This window comes from Pyxicephalus adspersus, chromosome 6 (genome assembly GCF_032062135.1).
Source record: "Pyxicephalus adspersus chromosome 6, UCB_Pads_2.0, whole genome shotgun sequence".
In the NCBI taxonomy this organism is placed as follows: domain Eukaryota; kingdom Metazoa; phylum Chordata; class Amphibia; order Anura; family Pyxicephalidae; genus Pyxicephalus; species Pyxicephalus adspersus.
The window spans coordinates 50,669,340-50,689,234 of NC_092863.1; the positions used below are offsets into that span (position 1 = coordinate 50,669,340).

The 19,895-nt window shown below is 35.0% G+C and overlaps 1 protein-coding gene across 4 annotated transcripts in view; it reads right to left on the reverse strand.

Moving 5' to 3' along the window:
• Positions 1-19,895, reverse strand: part of ADGRD1 (adhesion G protein-coupled receptor D1) — a 312,771-nt gene that overhangs the window by 278,312 nt on the left and 14,564 nt on the right. For all 4 annotated transcript variants that reach the window (XR_011921431.1, XM_072415722.1, XM_072415721.1 and 1 more), the window contains exons 3-4: positions 18,473-18,583; positions 1,142-1,264 (exon numbers count right to left, since the gene is read on the reverse strand). Coding sequence is in view for 3 of the 4 variants with exons in the window: in XM_072415722.1 (XP_072271823.1) it covers positions 1,142-1,264; positions 18,473-18,583 (234 nt within the window). In the remaining variant the exon portion in view is untranslated. The remainder of the gene's footprint in view (positions 1-1,141; positions 1,265-18,472; positions 18,584-19,895) is intronic.

Here is a 19,895-nt window from a genome sequence, read left to right on the forward strand (position 1 = left end):
TAAATTCATTTTTGTCCAGTGGCCTTTAAAAGTGCTGTTTTTTACTTTTACTTATACTTTATCTAATGTCCAGTTGGTACCAATAAAATCTAAAATAAATACTGAAAAATACATTGATGTGCAAAACAGTAAACTAGATAAAAATGAGCAACTGAAAATCTGTATTTCTGTCTTTTGTTGTTGTGCCCTCATGCCATCTTGATAGATATGAGCTCATCATACCAGACAAACCAGCTACCAGATTCTAACACCAACTCTGGTAAAACAATCGAGGGTTAGCTCAATGCAAAGCAATACAATAGAACAACACCAAGTATTTCATGAATCTATAGGCAACACACCTTGTTCATTTCACCGATTTATTTAAAATGTATTTATTTATGTAAAAACAAACCAGTGCCTTTTATTTTCTCTCTCACACAATATCTTCTAAATTACCAACATGTCCAACTAGGTTTCCATGTGGAGAAGCAGAACTCCCCCATGTCCCCATTCTGCAGCTGTCCTGTGATTATAAGAAACCTTTAAATAAAGAGAGATTTCCAAATTTACAACCCCTGATTGTATAGTCTATTATTTGTATCTGATTAGTAGGAAACAAACATAGGAAATAGGATTAATAGGAAGCATAATGTCTCCCACTGCTAAGAAATGCTTAAACATTTAGAAAAGTAAGATAAAATATAACAGAAGACTTACTCTAGATATCTGATATCTTATTCAGGTTCAACTTAAAACTCTTGGACCAGTACATTCGTCTCTACTTCTAAAACATACCTAGGGGCTGTATATTCTAAAAAGTACATTTAGTTTAGTCAATATGGTAGTAGGATAGGATGCTGGAGCACTATAGTAATTCATTTGTATTTTCCTTTGTTTGCTCTTTGCTGTGTCTGTTCATTCCTAAATACTTGTAGGACGAAATCATAAACAGAACTCTGAAGTGAGGGGAGGATTAAGACATGGTGTAGCTGAAGCATCCTATAGTATCTCTCCTTTCTGTACAGGCTAATTGAGTATCAAAATTTGAGTAACATGGTCCTAAACTAAAGGATAGAGAGTGTTCCTAGATAGAAAGAGTTTCTAGGGGCACAGCATGGTTTAGGATTAACACACTGCATATACTAGTTTAGATACTAACCTTCTGGTCCACACAAACTTGGGTCACTAATGCAGGAGTTTTTAGAACTTCCAAAATATAGGAGGGTAACTCCTTTCTGCTCATTAAGAACAATGCCATGATTGACTGTTCCTTCCACAATATCTGGAGAAAAAACAAAATATTTTATTACAAAAATCTCTTTGTTCTCACTTCACACCAAATACAAGGTCAATCACATCGTCTAATGTAAGCTCTTAGATCATACATTCTGCACACAAGAGTAATTTACTTTAACAAGATAATTTTCAATTATCTTATATTTAGCCAAAATATAACTAACAAATTTAGATTTCAGAAAGTTCAGCAGAGGACTCCACATGTGCACTGTATTATTATGTATGCATATTTGACTTCTTTATCTGTTTGCCAAATATCCGTTTGTTTTTCTTTCTGGTCCCATAAATGCAAATACTGCACCTTCAGGGTTTGTAATATCCCTTTCCTGTTTTTCTTTCTGTGGTTTGTATACTTCAAGGGTAAATTTCATAAGTGATCTGTACTTTAGCACCAGTGTTTTATCTTTTTAGCCTAATGACAAACTAAATAACAATATGTTTACTAATACTTGCAATTTCATTAGTGTAACCAGTCTTTTAACAACAACTTTTAACAAGATGAAAACATAAGATAGTGGTCCTCGATATTTATGGTCAGCATATTGGTGAAAGAAACCTAGAACTTGCAGTGAAACTAAAGTTAAATTGATAAAAAAAAACATTTGCAAGAGGGTTGTCATTAAGTTAAAAAACATTACATTTAATTATGGTTGTAAAAACTATTGAGAAAATGTTTTGGAGGGCATCTATCGGATGTCAGGTATTGGAATATCGAATATCGATTGCCCATGCACAGAAATGACATCATCAGTCACCACAAGTCATGAGCAGTTAGTATGACATAATGAAAAGGCACACTGTGCATATTTGTACATTATGGCAATAATACCTAGTGAAAATTTAGTTGCTCTTGAATACTATGAGATTACAGTATTCCATTGTGGTTACAATTATTTTTCATGTAGTAGTTACAATTTGAGCTGTGTTTCACCAATAGGCTGACCACAAATATTCAGATCACCAATATATTCCAGATCACTGTATTTTGATTTTCTAAAGCTATATATATATTGTTTACTTAGCTAGACTTTAAAGTGAGCCTGTTAAACTCTACAATTATAGTTTTGGATTGGCCCAGTTTCAAGTCAATGCAATTTACTGAACATTTGCATATGATTTTCATTAAAGTCACATTTTCTGAATCTTATTGACTAACTCCTAAATTGTAAGCTCTTCGGGGAAGGGTCCTCTCCTCCTCCTGTGTCACTGTCTGTATCTGTCTGTCATTTGCAACCCCTATTTAATGTACAGCAATGCGTAATATGTTGGTGCTATATAAATAATGTTTTTTTAAATAAAAAAAGTAATAATCTTTAGTAGGTAAGACCCATTCACAGTCAAAGTCAGGCTCTCAAATTTTTTGGCAAATAGCAGAAAGAGAACCTAATAAAATACAATCTACTGCAAAGGTTCATTTTATTTAAATCAGTGTATGATAATGTCAGATTGGTCACCTCCCTACCTGCTGACATTCACTGTCACTGCATTCCCCTTCTTCTTTGTCCATCCCATGGAAATATCTGCTATATGCAAGTGTATGTGTGTGTATGCAGGTGTATATGAGGAGTGTATGATCTTCTTTCCTTACATCACTATGAAGTGCCAAGGCCTGAAAAGCCCATCAACATGCTCAGACAGTTTCACATAAGGAAGGGTAAAAAGGCTTTAAACATTTCCCCTTCTGAGGTTTTGAGTCTATAACCTGTACAAGCTCTGTGATGTTCAGTGTTGGAGCTTACACAGGGTTTAGACTCAGGACCCCATTGGAGAAACAAAATATCAGGAGGAGCACAGCTAATGTAAGACTACTTTAAAATATGTGCATTGTTTAACATTATATATCACATATTCCCTTGGCCCACAATGCCCCAAAGCTGCATGGCTATGCTTTTCTTAAGGTAATGCACCACAACACATAGATGGTTCACATATGTGTGCTGCTGGTGCATTGTGACAATGTTCACTGTAATGTAGTGTGTCTGTGTTTTGGGAGGCCATTCAACCTAACTACCGATTAATCTTGAGATGAATGCAAGCCTAGGACATGTGAGTAAAAGACCTCCTATAATGGACAATAATATGACCATATTAGTTCATATTCTAGAGAACCTCTGTGTGTAGGTGCATGGGTGTGTGACATGATTATTTGTGTGTGGTGTAGGGGACAAGGAGAATATTTCCGACACAAATTTACAATGAGTTGAGTTGCTTGGAATAAATCATAGAAGAGAATGCTCTGACATTTTAAAATAAGAAAATCACGGTTGGAAAAAATCGCCATCTGGCCATGCTAGCATCACCTTTAATGCATACACTATAAGGTCAATGACAGAAGTGGAGTATCTGAAGAGTAATGACAGTGGTAAAACAATAGGAAATCAAATATAAAATCCTACAGCAAAAAAAATAAGCACACTTTTTCTTTCTGAAAGTTTATACCCAAGTTCATTTAACAACTTCATTTTTTATACATTATGTTAAGTGTTACCTTGAACATGCATTAGAAAAATTGTGGCTAAAATACAAGTTGCTTTTGAGGAAAAAGAACACTTCTCCCACTGTTTAAACCTCTTGGCCATAACACAAAAAAGGCCATAAGGTTCTTAAGTTCATGCTGATATAAAAAAACACTAGACTCTATGTAATAAAAAAATTCAAGTTTAGTTTCCAGAGATCTGCTACACACTAATAGGAGTATTCAAAGGGAGGATATAGGTTGTCAGGAGATATAGGTTGTCAGGCTACATAGATACTGACAATAAAGACAAAATGTACAATCTACACTGCAAACACATGTATTACAAACAGCAACTCTGTAGTAACGGACATAAAACTGTCTGGCACTGTTATATCACATAGCTTTTCGATCTTTAAGCCACCATTATAAAAGGCACACACATAGTAATTTGTAGTCAGCTTTTTAATTTAAAGATATTAATCAGACAACCATTTGCCAAATGTGAACAGCAGTTTTCTGTATATTTGATCATATAAAACTGCCACAAATAACGCAAGCTTGTTTTGAAATCAATTCCTGGCAGGCTGAGAGCAGAGGATGCATTTTCATACTTGTGCTAAAAGGTTTTACGTGCATGGAGATGTATTCATCTAAAGCAGAATATATGCAGATCAGGCTGTTATATTGCAAAATTCTACTCTTTGGGATTACAATATAGCAAAACTTTGTTTTTTACCTGAGGAAATTGGGATTAGTGCAACTGAGTTAGTATATATATATATATATATATATATATATATATATCTGTTGCCAATATATATAAATATATATATATATATATATATGCTAGTGTTTATAAAAACGTCCTCATCATATTAGATTTTTAATATATGAGTTTGACAGGTACATCTTTCTACTGCCATAGTCTCTGCTTCTCTTACAGCAAGATGCTTATGTACAAATGTCAAGCTAGGTCACAATTTAATGGGCACAGAGATAATTTTTTTTTTTTTTAAGTTGTTTAAGGTCAGTATCAAACTTTCTGCCCTAAGGTAACAGAGCTCACTCACTGTACTGACTCTGTGGCGAAAAAGAATTGTTACTTCAGACTACACAACACCCCATTATCTAATTTAGAAAACACATAAATTGGTGTTTTCAAGTCCACAGAACTGGACAGAGATGGTGATTATGCTTGAAATTTAACAATATTCAGAGTGCACAGAAAGTTATGAGATTGACTGGCAGGACTAACAAGTATGTTTTGTAGCTATTGAATAGATTGAAAAAAAAAATTATTAATTGTATATTTCACAGACAGGGTCAAGGTTAATAAAAACTTTTAAAGAAAGTAAAGTTACACCTTGCCATGGATAAAAAAGGCACCTGTCTTTAATACTGGGGGGAGTTGCCAGGTGTGGCAGAAAGGCTGTGTGGAGCCCGAGAGCTGGAAGAAGGTCTTGGGGAAACTCTGAAGAGAGTATCAGATAGCCATGAGGTGTTTTTTGCTGTTGTGTTTTTTGCATGGTTATTCTGTGAATGACATTGATCTCCTGGGAGGTAGAACCCTGTTTTTGCTGTGTTTTGGAGACCTTTATAAATAAATGTGGGCAGAGCACCCCGAGCCTGAGATACCTCTCTGCAGCAAGTGCAATTTGAAGCTAAGCTACCTTTCCCACTATATATATATATATATATATATATATATACCGTGTTTCCCTGAAAATAAGACCTACCCCAAAAGTAAGACCTGGCACTATTTTGTAAACCTGCCCTAATATAAGACCTACCCCGAAAATAAGACCTAGGAGAAAAAGAAAATAAAAGCATACATACCGGTAAATTAAAAAAGTACTCACCGAGACAGCTCCAGATATCTGATCCTGCGTGTGTAAAATATAAGACAGTGTCTTATTTTCGGGGAAACACGATATATATATATATATATATATATATATATATATATATATATATATATATATTCTAAAAAAAAACTTAAAAAAGCAATCTGCCTCTAAGAGATAAAGCAGAAACTAAGTACTTTGGAGGCTCCAAGGTGGTGTTGATGACAGGACTTCTACTTTGAAAGAGTACATTATTAAACAAATATGCATATTGTATACAACAGTGTATATTATAATAGCTATTATATTTTTCTATTTTGAATTTATAGGGAAAACAATGAACGGTACAGCCATGGTGCTGTGAATCTATGAGTGATGTTTCCACAAACTAAATATAAAGCAAGAAATAAAAGCTTTATCTATACTAACACATTTACTTGCCCAACCAAACTGACATTCTATGTGTATTTAAAGAATGATAAGAAATATTATAAATAAAAAATATGACATCACACCCATTTTGTAGAGCAAATATGATTATCTGTTGCCTTCCCATAGTTCACATAATAATTCAAACCCACATTTACTGTTTAGAAGTATATATAACTTCTTCATGCATTATATGTGTTCTTTATGGTTTCCTCCCACATCTCAAAAAAGTGGAGTAAGGTTAATTGGCTTCCCCTCAAATATTGGCCTTAAAGTATTATTGATATATGAATATGTTAGGGATAAAAAATTGTGAGCTCCTTTGTAAAACGGTTAATGGTATGAATATGGACTTTGTAAAGGTCTGTGCAATATGTCACTTTATAAATACAGGTACATCAAGTATGTTAGACTTTACTCAAAAAGGTATAGATTTATACATTTGTTCAGAATGCATTGCTCTCTAGTGCACTCTGAATGCATTGCTCTCTAGGAACTATTTCCTTTTATTGAATAAAAGATGCATGACCAGACTACAAAAATAATGGTGGTCCTGTTTTCTAAGGTTTTCTTTCTACAGGCTTGCACCTATACTAACATTCTTCTGTATTATTGCTTCTGTAAACATACAGAGAAAGGTAATGAAAACAAATAAAATATGTATAGATGGTGCTCTGACTAAAACCTGCCATCCAAGCTATGATTTATTAGTGCCCTTACATATTCCTGATACAAAATTCATGCCAATAAAATTTTCCCCCACTGTTCAACTATATCAGCAGGTATGTATTCTCTGGTCTATAATAACCTAAAAAACCCCATTAAGTAAATGAAAGCAGTTGAGGGAACATGTTTAATAATTATTGCTCTTACCATTGTAGTATGACTAACTTTGTCTGAATTAAGTAGCTGACCCCATGGAAGTGCATAAAGTTGACTAGTTTGATTTAAAAGCAGGGCTGGTACCCAAAATGTGTCACAATGAGATGTAAGCTTCCACAAAATGGTCTTGAAGGAACAGTGGAGTGCTATATGTAAGTAAGCTGGTTAGGAATACAATGTAGAAATAGCCTTTGTGAGAAGCTGTCTCAAAAGGTCTCAATGGGGAAGCTCTAAGAAACACAATGTACAGAAAACCATTGTACAAAACATTTACCGGAGGCCCCGAGTGAGGAGTAGAAAACATCCAGCATAGTGAAGAAGCACAGAGAAGAGGTGAGAACAAGAGTTTAGTGAAAGCCACAATGGAGAACACTCAGATGAGGCCTAAGTAAGGAATGAGTGAGGAGAATAACATTAAAGTATTGTGGGCAGCTCCCAGTAAGGGCTCCAATAGAGGTGATGAGGACGGTGCATATTGAAAGTGATGATGAGTTGCACATACAGGTGCCTCAGTGCTAAAGTGATGAGAGTTCCATAGCAAAAGCTATAGTGAAGAAAATAAAAGCCCGGTAGAGAAGCAGTAGGGAGAGTAGCATATCAAAAGCTATGGTGGGGGGCACCAAATAACAGAAGGATGGTATATGTTGTTAAGTGAAAGCTATGGTGGGAAGAATTTAGAAGAAACCCATAAAAAAAGTTATGGACCTCAGAAGTGAGACCGTGGGTTACAAGACCTAAAAGAGCCTAAATCTATTCCTGTATGTAGATTCCCTGTAAATCTGCACTTTCTGCTTTAAGAAAGTTTCAACATTTCTATTTCACCTTTGTGCATAAAAGTTTTCTTTTCTTACACTTCCTATGCACAGTCCTGCATTTATCAATCTTGAAAAGTCTTGATACATAAACCATTGCCATCACATTTATTTATTAGAATAATATATAACAGCGTTGTAAACAGAGCAGTGAAATATCTTGATTATTTATATTACTTTTAAATTACAATGAGAAAGGGACATATGCAGAACACTGGTGTAATTGTATGCAAACAGTTCAATTATTTCTGGCATTAGTTCCCGCTGAGTTAGTAGATAAGCTATTTACCAATAAATTAGACTCATACCATAAAGACAGGACGACTGAGACATTTATTTCCGAGATTAAACAGGACAAATTTAGAGAAGCCTTGGGAGACCCTACAGATAAATTAGCAGTAGTTGTTACAGAAGATTTAGTTCATATTGAATTAAGTTCAATGGACTTTTTTATATTTAACATAGTGAAAGAATTGTATGGTTTTGGATAAAGTATGCAATCCAACCAACTTCTTTTCAGCATTAAAGTGTGTCTTGCTTTTTTCTGCTCTCTGTGGTCCACTTATAAGACACCCATGAATTCATGTGTCAAGACACAACAGGAAGTAGAAGGACATATTTCGTAAAGGAGATCCTCCATATCTGGACACATTTTTTTGCCCCACCTTCAACTCAAAATTTTAAGTTTTCCCACATTTGCAGACCTGGGAACGATGGCCATCAGGACAAATATGGCTTGGTAACCCTTCCATCCTGCAAGTGCACAGGTTTAGAAGTTCTAATCCCTCTGCACTCTATCCAAAGATTTTTATTATATGAAATGGCTACATATAAATACATATAATATTTTCAGATACACTTTAAGGCTGCAATTGAATTGGTTGGGATTGCAAATTTTATATACCCTTAACCCTTTGTTACAAAAACCACAGTCTAAAATGCAGATGTTAAAATGAACCTAAGAGTGTAAAAAGAGAATAAAGGCATGGACCTGCCACTAGCAACTTGTTATCAAGGATGCAGGGTCCTGTATGTATGTAATGGGTCAGTTTACCCATTAAACAAATATGTTAGACAAAAGTTCAAACTTTTAGAATTGACTGCCTGTATGCTTGTTCCAGGTCAGACAGATATAAAATGCAAACTATTTTTAGTTAAGTGTAAATTTATATTCCTATTTTTGACTTGATACCCTATAGTTCACTGTACACAGTCCTTACAGGAAAGTTCAGAGAGGGAGAAACAATACAAGGAGCCTCTCGAGTGCCTACAGTTCAAAATGCCTTGCTAAAGGAGATTGTAGAGCAGCACAAGTATCATAAATAATTGTTGTGCTTCTCCATACACTCTCCATTCACAAGGTGGGGGGGGGGGGCTGTAAGTAAAATTTAAACTGCAACAGAGAAATAAGAAGTAGTACAATTCTACTATGTAAATCCTGTGACATGATGGACAGAAATACAAACCCTTTGGTGGATAATACAGTTCTCATATGAATTTAATGTGCATATCTAGCTGATTGCATGAAGTTTAGCTTAAAACTAAACTAGAACAAAGCAGGAAGTGACAAGCTTACAATGCTGCCAAACAAGATGTGAATTTAGTTTTTCTTCTCAATTATTTCATTATATCCATATTATTCATACTTTTTGATTGACAAGACACTTTTATATGAGCTTTTAAATACAATAATTTATCCCAGCATTTCTTAACTCTAATCCTCAAGCACCCCAGGTTCAGGTTTTAGGATATCTTTTCTTTTGTACGAAGATACATGACATGTTGGGGGTACTTGAGGACTAAACTACACTGATTTATCATACATTTCCTTTTTCACCTTAGAAGTAAGAACTTCATTAAAAATAACGCCATCAAAGTGTTAATTTTGGTGTTTATACACCATGAATTCAGACATCAAGTAAACCCGTACATGTTTGTGTACAATTACGTCCAGGAAAGCTTCATTCTTGGCCATTGGCTTGCTCACTTAACAAATGAATATTACATCCATGTGCATTTGACTTTGTTCTTTCTTGCCAGCATAACAAACTGACAGAATGAAGACGCATGCTGTCTAGTTCAATTTTCCATGATGAGTTTTGTTCAGTGGAAATGAACATATCTTCTGACCATATCTCAACTTTTCGGGATTCTCCGAAATAGACCTCAAAAAGACATTTTCAATGTCTTTTTGAGGTCTATTTCGGAGAATCCCGAAATAGACCTCAAAAATAATTTCTTCTTTGTTCATGTGGTGCACAAAAATAATTTCTTCTTTGTTCATGTGGTGCTGTAATGAGTAGTTATGCTCCATTGCTCTCCATTCACATGGAATCAATGCTAAAATGCAGCCATTACTATCAGTATAATGAGGTTTTCAAACATTTTGCAATTTTCATTATATGAAACGGCTACATATGAGATGTACAATTCAAGTGCATAGTTAGAATAACTCCTGCTACACAAGCTAAAATACAATGATTTCCACACACAACCAGCCTTTTTAGACATAACCTGACAATAATTGGGCCTTGAATGCGGGAGCATCCACTGATAGTTAACCCATATGTTTTCGCTGCTTATACTAACATTCATTTTTCCTGCCCGGTCTCACAAGCAACATCTTCCTACATGATATAACCATCCCCTGTTGCCTATTTTGATGTTAATTGACACATTTGCCATAAACTTAAGGTATTGTGTTAGAGAAAAAAGTTTCCAAGCCTCTTGGTGGTAAATATTTACTGCTGTTGTCTTCCTTTTTTCCACTCGCATTGTGACGGGCATTATTACTAATATTACGGAGACAAGAAGTGCTGGAAGGGAAAAGTACATATTATTCAGTTATTTTTACAGTGCTGAGTCTTTAAAGTAAGTGGGACAGTTTACAGAGTGAAAGTTTGACACTACCAGTGATAGTGAACTCTTGGAGGTGCTTGTGCAACAAGCCTAATTTGGCCATAGAAGAGCTGAAACAACAAGAGGAGCCAAAAACCTACTGTGATCCTAAGTCTGAAATGTCTATAGTCGGCAATTTTAACCCTGCAGTCTTTAGTTTTAAAATAAAACCTTATCTTTTTTTTGTAGCTAATCTCATATTGGTTTCATTGAACTGCACAAAGGATTATTTAAATCGTTTAGTTATTTTAAAATCAGACTTAGTTTATCTGTAAATATCAGGATTAGAGTTAAATTGATTATGTTTTAGGTCATTGGCCAGAAGGGGTGACAGTAGAATGTCCCTGTAAATCAGGGGTCAGCAAACTTTTTGGACTTCTAGGCCATTTCAGAAGGTCAAGAAGGCACACTAGGCCAGAACAAACAAGGTGTCCAAGGAAAGGTTTTTTCCAACGGTGACTGCAAGCGAGCAGCCTCAGTCTTCCACTCATTCGTAGTATAGTCTCTGTACGTGTGTGTGGGCTTGGCATCGAAATGTCCCTTGAGATCTGACCGCTTGAAAGTGCTGTTGGTGTCGTTGCACACTAAACACATGGCTTTTTTGCTGCGCTGGATGAAGAATAATTCGTCAGTCCACTCGGGGTTGAAGACGCAACGTTCAAGGTCAACCTTCCAGAGACTGGTAGCTGCGCGTTACTTCTGCTCTTTACGTATTATATTTGGGGTTACTTTGCGGGAACTTTGAAATTCAATTAGGCCGGATCCAACAATAAATAACTAGGGGGGCGTTAAGCTGGACGGGAATACTGGCTAGGCCGTATCTGGCCTAAAGGCCGGAGTTTGCTTACCTCTGCTGTAAATGAATAAAGATTATACTTACCTATCCAGTGGGTGGTGAGTTAAATCTTTGCAGTATTCTTGATCCCAGGACACTGCTATAAATTGCTGTCAGACAGTGAGTCTCTCATGTAAAATAGTGCCTTAAACATGAAGTATAGATGTTGCTTTCAGTGTCCTCCAAAAGCAAATGAGTGATAACCAGCTTTTAGCAGAATCTTGAAATAATACTGCTACTAGTTACATTAAATATTGGTTCATCTCATAAACAACTGCATTTACTTTAAAGATGATAAAATACCCACGTTAAGCATATTCCCAGAAAATAGGTTCAGGATTGTTATAAATTTGCAATTATCAGGAAGGAACAACAAATGTCTCAAAACTGAATTACATATTTTAATTATATAAACTTAGCAGCACATTAAACTATATGAAGCTAATTAACATACATCTTTGGTTTATATTTCATCCTTTGATGATTACCATATGGATGAAGGGAAAGCTGCACTGTGTCTGATTGAGGCACCCATTTTCTACATTGCTATGTTAGAATGACTTTAAGCAGCATGTGCAGACATCCTGGCTAAGAAATACCAGCCTGGGTTTCATCACCTTTGATCATAAGTGTCTTCACTTGTTAGCTGTTAGCATGGTGTCCCGCTATTAATATTAGATGTTGTGTTAATGCAGGTTTATAGCAGGCTATGTAAGGTTATGCATGGTAGTGCTCTCAACAGGGATTTTTTACTCCATAGAAACCAGTATATTAATTTAACTTGATTCTAGCTTGAATTAGTCAGGAGTACATTAATTTATTCAGTTCTAAATTAAGATTGTGGAGTCATAGGTTCTTTATTTCAGAGAAATAGTTTAATAACCATCTTTATCTGGAAAGTCAACCTAGCGTGTCATCTAAAAAAATAGTAGACTAGTTGTCATCTAATGTGTGTAACTTAAACAAACAATAAGCAAAGATATCCGTTAAATCTCACATAAAGGACTGGAAAAGCAGACTATGCAGGCAGGGATAATATGGAGATACATTTCTGACATTCAAACAAATCAATTTCTATATTTTTTAGTTTTGTGAATGTCAAAATATACACAATTTGTTTGGAAACAAGGTTTTCAAATCATTGAAAACTGGTGACTACAAGCTGATGTACTTATTTGTCTTTTTGAAAAGACTAAACTTTCCCTTTAAATAGAGAGTTATTGGCTGACTACAGACTTTATACTTGTGATTTGATCTGCCAATAAGTATTAGTAAAAATCAAAAAATAGTGTGTATAGGCTTCCCCACAAGAGAAGAATATTCCTGTTTAACTAGTTTAACCCTTTGAAATTTTAAGGAGGTGTATTTATTGGAGCTGGATTTATCATTAAGTATGGTAAGCATTTTTGCAATAGGTTCCAATCAGGCATGTCCGTAACAGTAGTGCTTTTCTAATACATGTGATGTGAGTCATGAAAGATCTCTTGACTAATATAAGGAAAAGTGAATGAAAAACATAATGTAAATGGAAACATTGGTACATATACAGTGTACAAGATGTTGGCTTTATTTCTACCATAGAAAAACAAGACAAATACAGTTCCCCCCACTGGTGTTCTATGACGATTTTAACACTGAATCTTCTTTGATATCTCTGCTGTTACTACTGCTCATAGCCACATACAAAAATAGTTTTGTCCTGGTACCTTATTAGGACCTAGTTGAAGTTGGTGCTGCCCATGGATTTAGCTCTGGCAATGGAGAGGATGGAAGTGGCAGGCACTGTCATTGTAATAGACTAAGTTCTCTGGGGGAACTTGGGGGTGATGTGTGCACTTGGAGCCCAAAGCGGACAGGTCCCCTCTGTACCACCCTGTTTCTGCACGTACCTGTACAAATGTAAACAAGCCACCTGTCTACCTAGCACTACTAGTTGCTGATACAACCCTCCCTATCTAAACTCTCCCCTCATCACTGTGTCTGACACTTTTAGGACTACTGCTTTAAAATTTTATTCCTCTAACATTTCATTTTTGGGAATATAATTGCATAGTTCCGAAATTCCTTTTTTATTATTATTTAAGACTGACAAATTATCATAATGTTAAAAACTATCTGGTGAGTCCATTGCTTTTCAATAGCTGTAGAGTCATGGAGAATGGATGTATTGGATATCATAAGTGACAATCAGAGGCTATTTTGACTGATCTGCTCCAAAAAAAAAATCCTTCTGCAGCTCACATTACATATAGCCACTTACTAAAACGCAATTCACTTGAAATACTGTTTATTATTACAAGGATTTCACTTCATGGGCTCCTGAACCAAGATTTTGAGAGAACTGTCCTTCATGTTGATGACTTCTGTAATTCTATAATGAATCTAGCACATCTATGGCTACATATATCAGAGCACTGATCTCTAAAGCACTATAAACATAAAACATTTTAATTAGAGAAATGTTTGCCTAAAGGGTGATGTGCATGGAAAATAAATAAAAACAGAACCCCTGTCCTCTATGAGAACACTTCCATATTTTATGAACCAACAGCACACTTTTTTAGAGACAGACCAAACTGTGTATGTGTTGGCGATAGGAAACTTAACAGTCAATTAATTTTTTTGCCATGAATACAGTGTTGTAATAGTAAAATATACATTATTACAGGTTCATGTTGCAAGGATTAGCCAGTTACTGATTCTAATATATATTCCAAAGAACCCTGGGGGCAAAAAAGCCTGTTCAATAGAAGAAAGAACTTCTGGTTTATTTTTACATGGAAGATCTGTAAGATAACCTGATATACTGAGTTTTAAAGGATAACAGACCTAGCAGTGGGATAAAAAAATGAAAGTGACATCCTGTATTTTTCCATTAGAAACAACTTGTATTTTAGTAATTATACCAAGATATAAAATAATAAATTAAAGGAAACATTATACATAATATTACAAGAATACGTATGCTTTGAATACCTAAATTACAACAATATTACTTAAAAAAGCAAAAGATCATATTTTAAACATCTAGAAAGGTAGCATGCACACTGATAATATATATATACATACATAGTCCTCACCTACAGTTGCAGACAAGTTAGAAAAGGCAGAGTCATTACTATACACAGAGGAAGAATTATGGTATGGAAGCACAATGTAATTGTGGATGGTGACAGCTGAAATGGATAAAAGACAAACAAAATCACACATGATAAACAAATACAACATATACTTTATTTCTCTCATCAAAACAGAAACGGCTCCTAGGGTACTCAGCTAGGACAGATAATAATCAGTACACGTTATAATTTAAGTTCAGTTAAAAATCTTCCCTAGACTGGCTGGAGAAAAAAAGAACTTTAGACAAAAATGGCTGCAATTGTAGACTAGTTGTGCCCCGTTTGTTCTTTACCTAATTTACAAGGAGCTTTTGTTTACTTTCCATGATCACTTAACGTCTTCTCTCACAATCTAAAATATATTAATTTTAGTGGATTTGGTTTAATTTGGGTTTAGGCTGTGTGGTTATTTAACTCCATTGGGCACATTGAATTACAAGATCCGTCAAGGCACCTAAATCACTATGTCCCATCTTAAGAATGGTTGAAAGCCCACAATATCCAAGCTGATAAAGACACACATTGTTAATAAAATTTGTGATACAATGAATGATACTGAAAGATAAAGCCAGATCTTTCATGATCATTTCCAATGACAGATGTACAAACAAGCCCTGTACACACACATTCGTTCTGTTTTATGGAGAGGGGAGGAGGAAGAACGAGCAAGTAGCACCCCACTGAGCTCTCCTCCCTTGACTTGTATAGCAGTCATACCTCTTTGGGCATTCAATGATCTGTCCGGACAGATCTATAAATATTGCGTGACTGCTGTACATATGTCAGATTCTCACCTGAAACTAGCACAACTATTTGTCTCCAGCAATAATCATCTCACGTGTCTACATGGACTAAGTGGTACTATTTACAGTGAATAGTATTTAGGGTATTTAGGCTTTAATAGAAAAACAAAAATACTATTCTTTACACCTACATCTAAGCAGACTTTTTAGAAGTTTGAGATATTCAAAAAATGAGTTTGGCTGTCCTAAGTACTTCCCTTACTGTCTGCATACCCAAAGTATAAAGGAATCAAACTTAAAAAAAGCCATAATTTCTGAAGTCATGTTTGTTGAGAGATATAAAGATGAATAGCAATGATCTCACAAGACACAATGTAAATGATGGTGGCATATGAACATGGATTATGGAAGCAAAACTCACAAGATGCATTGGTTATAGGGGATGAAACAAAAAAACTAAAAGCACACAGAAATGCAGACACTGTTGTTGGATTAAAGCTCTTGGCTTGCAATTGGCATATATACCCTTGCTAAGGGTTTCTTGGGCAGTGAATATATTGTGACTCTCATGTAAGTTTTGACAGATATCAAGCTGTAGGGATGTCATTCTTCCCAATGACCAGTAATGTAGAAGGCAATCTTGCCATTGACCACCACACGAATGTACTGTGATTTGTGGGTATAGTAATTATAGTAGGGGTTACCTGAATAACTGAAATGTATTTCAAGAGATTTCCTCATGTTAAAAAGGTTGAAAAACAGTGAGATAGACTATCATGGAAAAACCTGGGTATCCAGCAAACCTGGATTGGATCTGGTCCAGGATTGAAAACATTGCCAGCTAATAGCAAAATATATTCTTTTTTTTTTGCATACTAAGTAGTAAACATTAGCAAATGCTTTTTCATGAATCTATTCCAGGTTTGCTGGATCACCCAAGTTCTCCAGTCTTGAACACCTTTAATAAATATGGTCCTACATCTTTATGCAGCTAGTTTGTAAACAGATTAGTCATGCTGAAAAAGTTCCTTTCCCAACTGTTGCCTTTGTGTGCTGTAGCGTTAACAATAAAGAAAGAATTCTGAAATGCTTGTCAACAAAGGCCTAAATAAGGGAAAATCCTAGTAATACAGAAACCAATAAGACCTGACAGTTTACTAAGCAGGGACTGGACCTACATTTGAACTCTAGCTGTATCTGCAGCACAGTAATTTAAGGTTTGCCTTAAACTTTCCTGGAAACATTAGTGCTGAAGGTATGACAGAGATGGTGATGGTGTTGTTTCTCTGTTACCATCAATGTTTGATCATTCACAAAATGCAAAGCTGCAGCATAACTACAAGCTGTGGTTTGTAAATGGCCAAGAATAGTCTAACATACCAACAACACCGATGTCAGGAAGGGGGAAGCTGAAGTACTGTGCAAGCTGTAAAAGTTACCTAAAGTAAAAGAACACATTTTAGAAGCTATAAAAAGGAAGGGAAATAATAAATGTAATTATAGAGGTCAACGTCTAGTAAGCCCTCTAATGTGGATAACATTTTGCTGCTTGAAATTTAGCTTTATAATAAATTCATGGCAGGCTACAACAACATAAACAACTAGCTGTGCAGCTTGTTTTCAAATGTACCACTTTTTATGTATGTACCCTGGATGTCACTGCCTTGGATTTTCAGAGAAGTTGAGTTACAAGCAGTAGTTTACAATTTAAAAGCTATGTAGAGCAGAGACACTGTGTACCAGGAAAGCAGCTTGACTAACACAAACAGCTTCTTGAGATCAGTTGTGAACTCTTTTTCTCAAGATACTGTCAGGACATCTGTGTAGTGTTAAATCAAACACCAGCACCAAAATGACCCATGTTATGTTAGTTATGCAATCATCATGTGTCAGATTGTGTTTTACTGGCAAGGCACTGAAGTACGTACATCTGATAACTGTCAAAGAAAACTCTACGATTCCAGAGAATGCAAAAAATGAAGCAGATCAAACGTTTAATAATATGCTTGGCTCCAGGGTAGAGGGATAAAGATGAATAAATACAAGGAAATACAAATAAATTGGCTCTAGAACCTAAATAATTTTTTAAAAGTTTACATAATAGCAATAGAGTTTAATGCTGATAATTATTTAATAGTATGTCTTTGAGAAACTATAGACATTTAAGATGAATCATGTTAATGGGATATACAATTGTGTAATTTAAAAAGTAAGACACATAGAAAGTGTTATATTTGTCTATGACAAAGACATATAAAACTTTAAAAAGTTAATATCAAATTTGGATGAACTAGTTATTTCATAAATATTTTTTTAAAATCATTTCTCTGTAAAGTTTTAACTCCTCATAATTTGCCAGATGTGTTTTTACAAGATGTCCCTCTACAAACTTGTCACAAAGATCTGTGATATATATATTCTCTATTTATAAGACAAAACATGATACGTGATGGAGAATCCTCAGTGGCAAATATGTTTGATGAATGTCAGATTCACTACTTTGTAAAGGACCCCTACATGTTTTTGGAAACATTCTATCACAATGGAAATATTTCTAATCATTCTAATCAAAAGAACTATTTTTTTCCAAATATTGGATTTATTAATATAAGTGCCATTAATGATAGAAAGTTTAAGTTTTCACAGATTAAGTTATTTCTTACGAACATTTTTGGGCATATTTGTCATGTTTTGAGATATAGTATATCGGACATGGAATCAGTAGGAAAGATTTTGTAGAAGAATTGAACGTTACTGTCAGTGTGTTTTTTGATTATTTTATTATTTACTGCAAATTAATGAAAAGTATTGTCACAAGAGACAAGATCAACAAGCCAAAAGCACTCTACCCACCTGCTCTATATATACTCAATTTAGAATGAAAGAATTAGAAATATAAACTATATGCTAGAGAATAAATACATTTAATTCAGGGAAAACATTTAATCTGTTTTGTACATTTATTTTAAAAATGTTCTAACTGTTGTGATATAGGTTTAACTCATCTTGTATACCAATTGCCTTTTATGAGACTTCTGTACAAGTCAGTGTCATAGTGTGCTTCCTGTGTTCTTCAGTGCAATTTAATACAGTGAATTCAATCTTTATTTGTAGGTGAAGACCATAATATATGATACACTCTAAAATGCATATGTATAAAACAGCTGTACATACTTCTGTCACTGTCATTACCCATAGGACCCATGGTGACGCGGGGAAGCTCACGAATCCCATGAACTACCTCCAAAGGCCAGTAGTGTGATGCTGTTTTTAAGACTTGGAGGCCTGGAAATAGTAAGAGCATAAAATTGGATTAGCAGGCAAAACAAGGAGCAAGGTACGGTATTTCACTGCAACCAATTAGGTTTAGGCAACTAAACATACATTCTTAGTTTACAACATGAGGCTTTATTCTTGTAAATATATTTTTCATGACCTTGATGCCAAGACATTATGATTTATAATGATTTAGGTAGCACTTGTCTTCCTATGAGAAAAATTAAAATATCAATACCAAGGTAATTAATGGACCATGTCAAGTAGCCTCATAAACACTATAAGAGTGATGAAAAGGTCATCTTGAGTCACTAATTAATACATATTACATATATGTTACATATTTGCCTATCTTCTGATGGTCTATCGTTTCTGTGACTTAATTTGAATACCTTAAAATCCTAAATAGGGATAGGCAAGGGACAGAGTCCTAATTATCCTAGTGCAGCGTGGAAGTAAAAGCATTTTGGGGTACTTTTAGAAGTGTTTTAAATAAGAGAAAGGCAACAACCAAGTAATTATCTGACACTCTATGGTGTCTACTATCCATGGATGAGTTTCCTTAAAGTGGACTTATCCTACAACATGAAGATATTACATATTTGTGCTCCCCCTGACGCACATGTAACACATGTGTGGAGCCACAGAGCCATGTTTCTAGAGTGTAAAATCCTTTCACCATCTTCCCCAGGAAGGAACAGTCATGTACATTTATGGCAATATAGACCATTTACACTACACTAGTACTAGACACCTTTGCATGGACAATACGGTATGCCCCTTAAAAGCTGTCAGAATGGAGTACTTCTGCATTGTTTTGTGCACACACATAACTGAGTTCTTGTAACAACCACCTGTAAGGTGCTGGCTGGACTAAACCATGTCCTGATATATGCAGCCATATTTCATATGTTACATCTCTGGCTGTGGCATTAAGAAGGTCTGATGGAAAACGTAAGTCATATGCAACAGTAAGCAGAACTTTTTCATTACTTTAAGTAAGTTACATTCTATGGCACACTTTCTTTAAGTCTAAAGTGTCTTCTGCCACTAAAAAATATGTCTCTATGTAAAAATGATACTCATATTTCTGACTTGTTATTGTAAAAATTGTAATGAGACAAAATGTGTTGCCTCTGGTGGGTTGGAATAAACTTGCCAGGTGATTACTCAATATCTTTCATAATTGGAAATGAAAGCTAGCTATAGAATATACAATGTTTTCAATTCAAAATATTTAAACAATGTCAATTAAAAATTGCTTTGGCAAGGCGTTTTTTTTTGTGGCTGTCATTTGACATTTGTTTGTTAGAAAACCTTA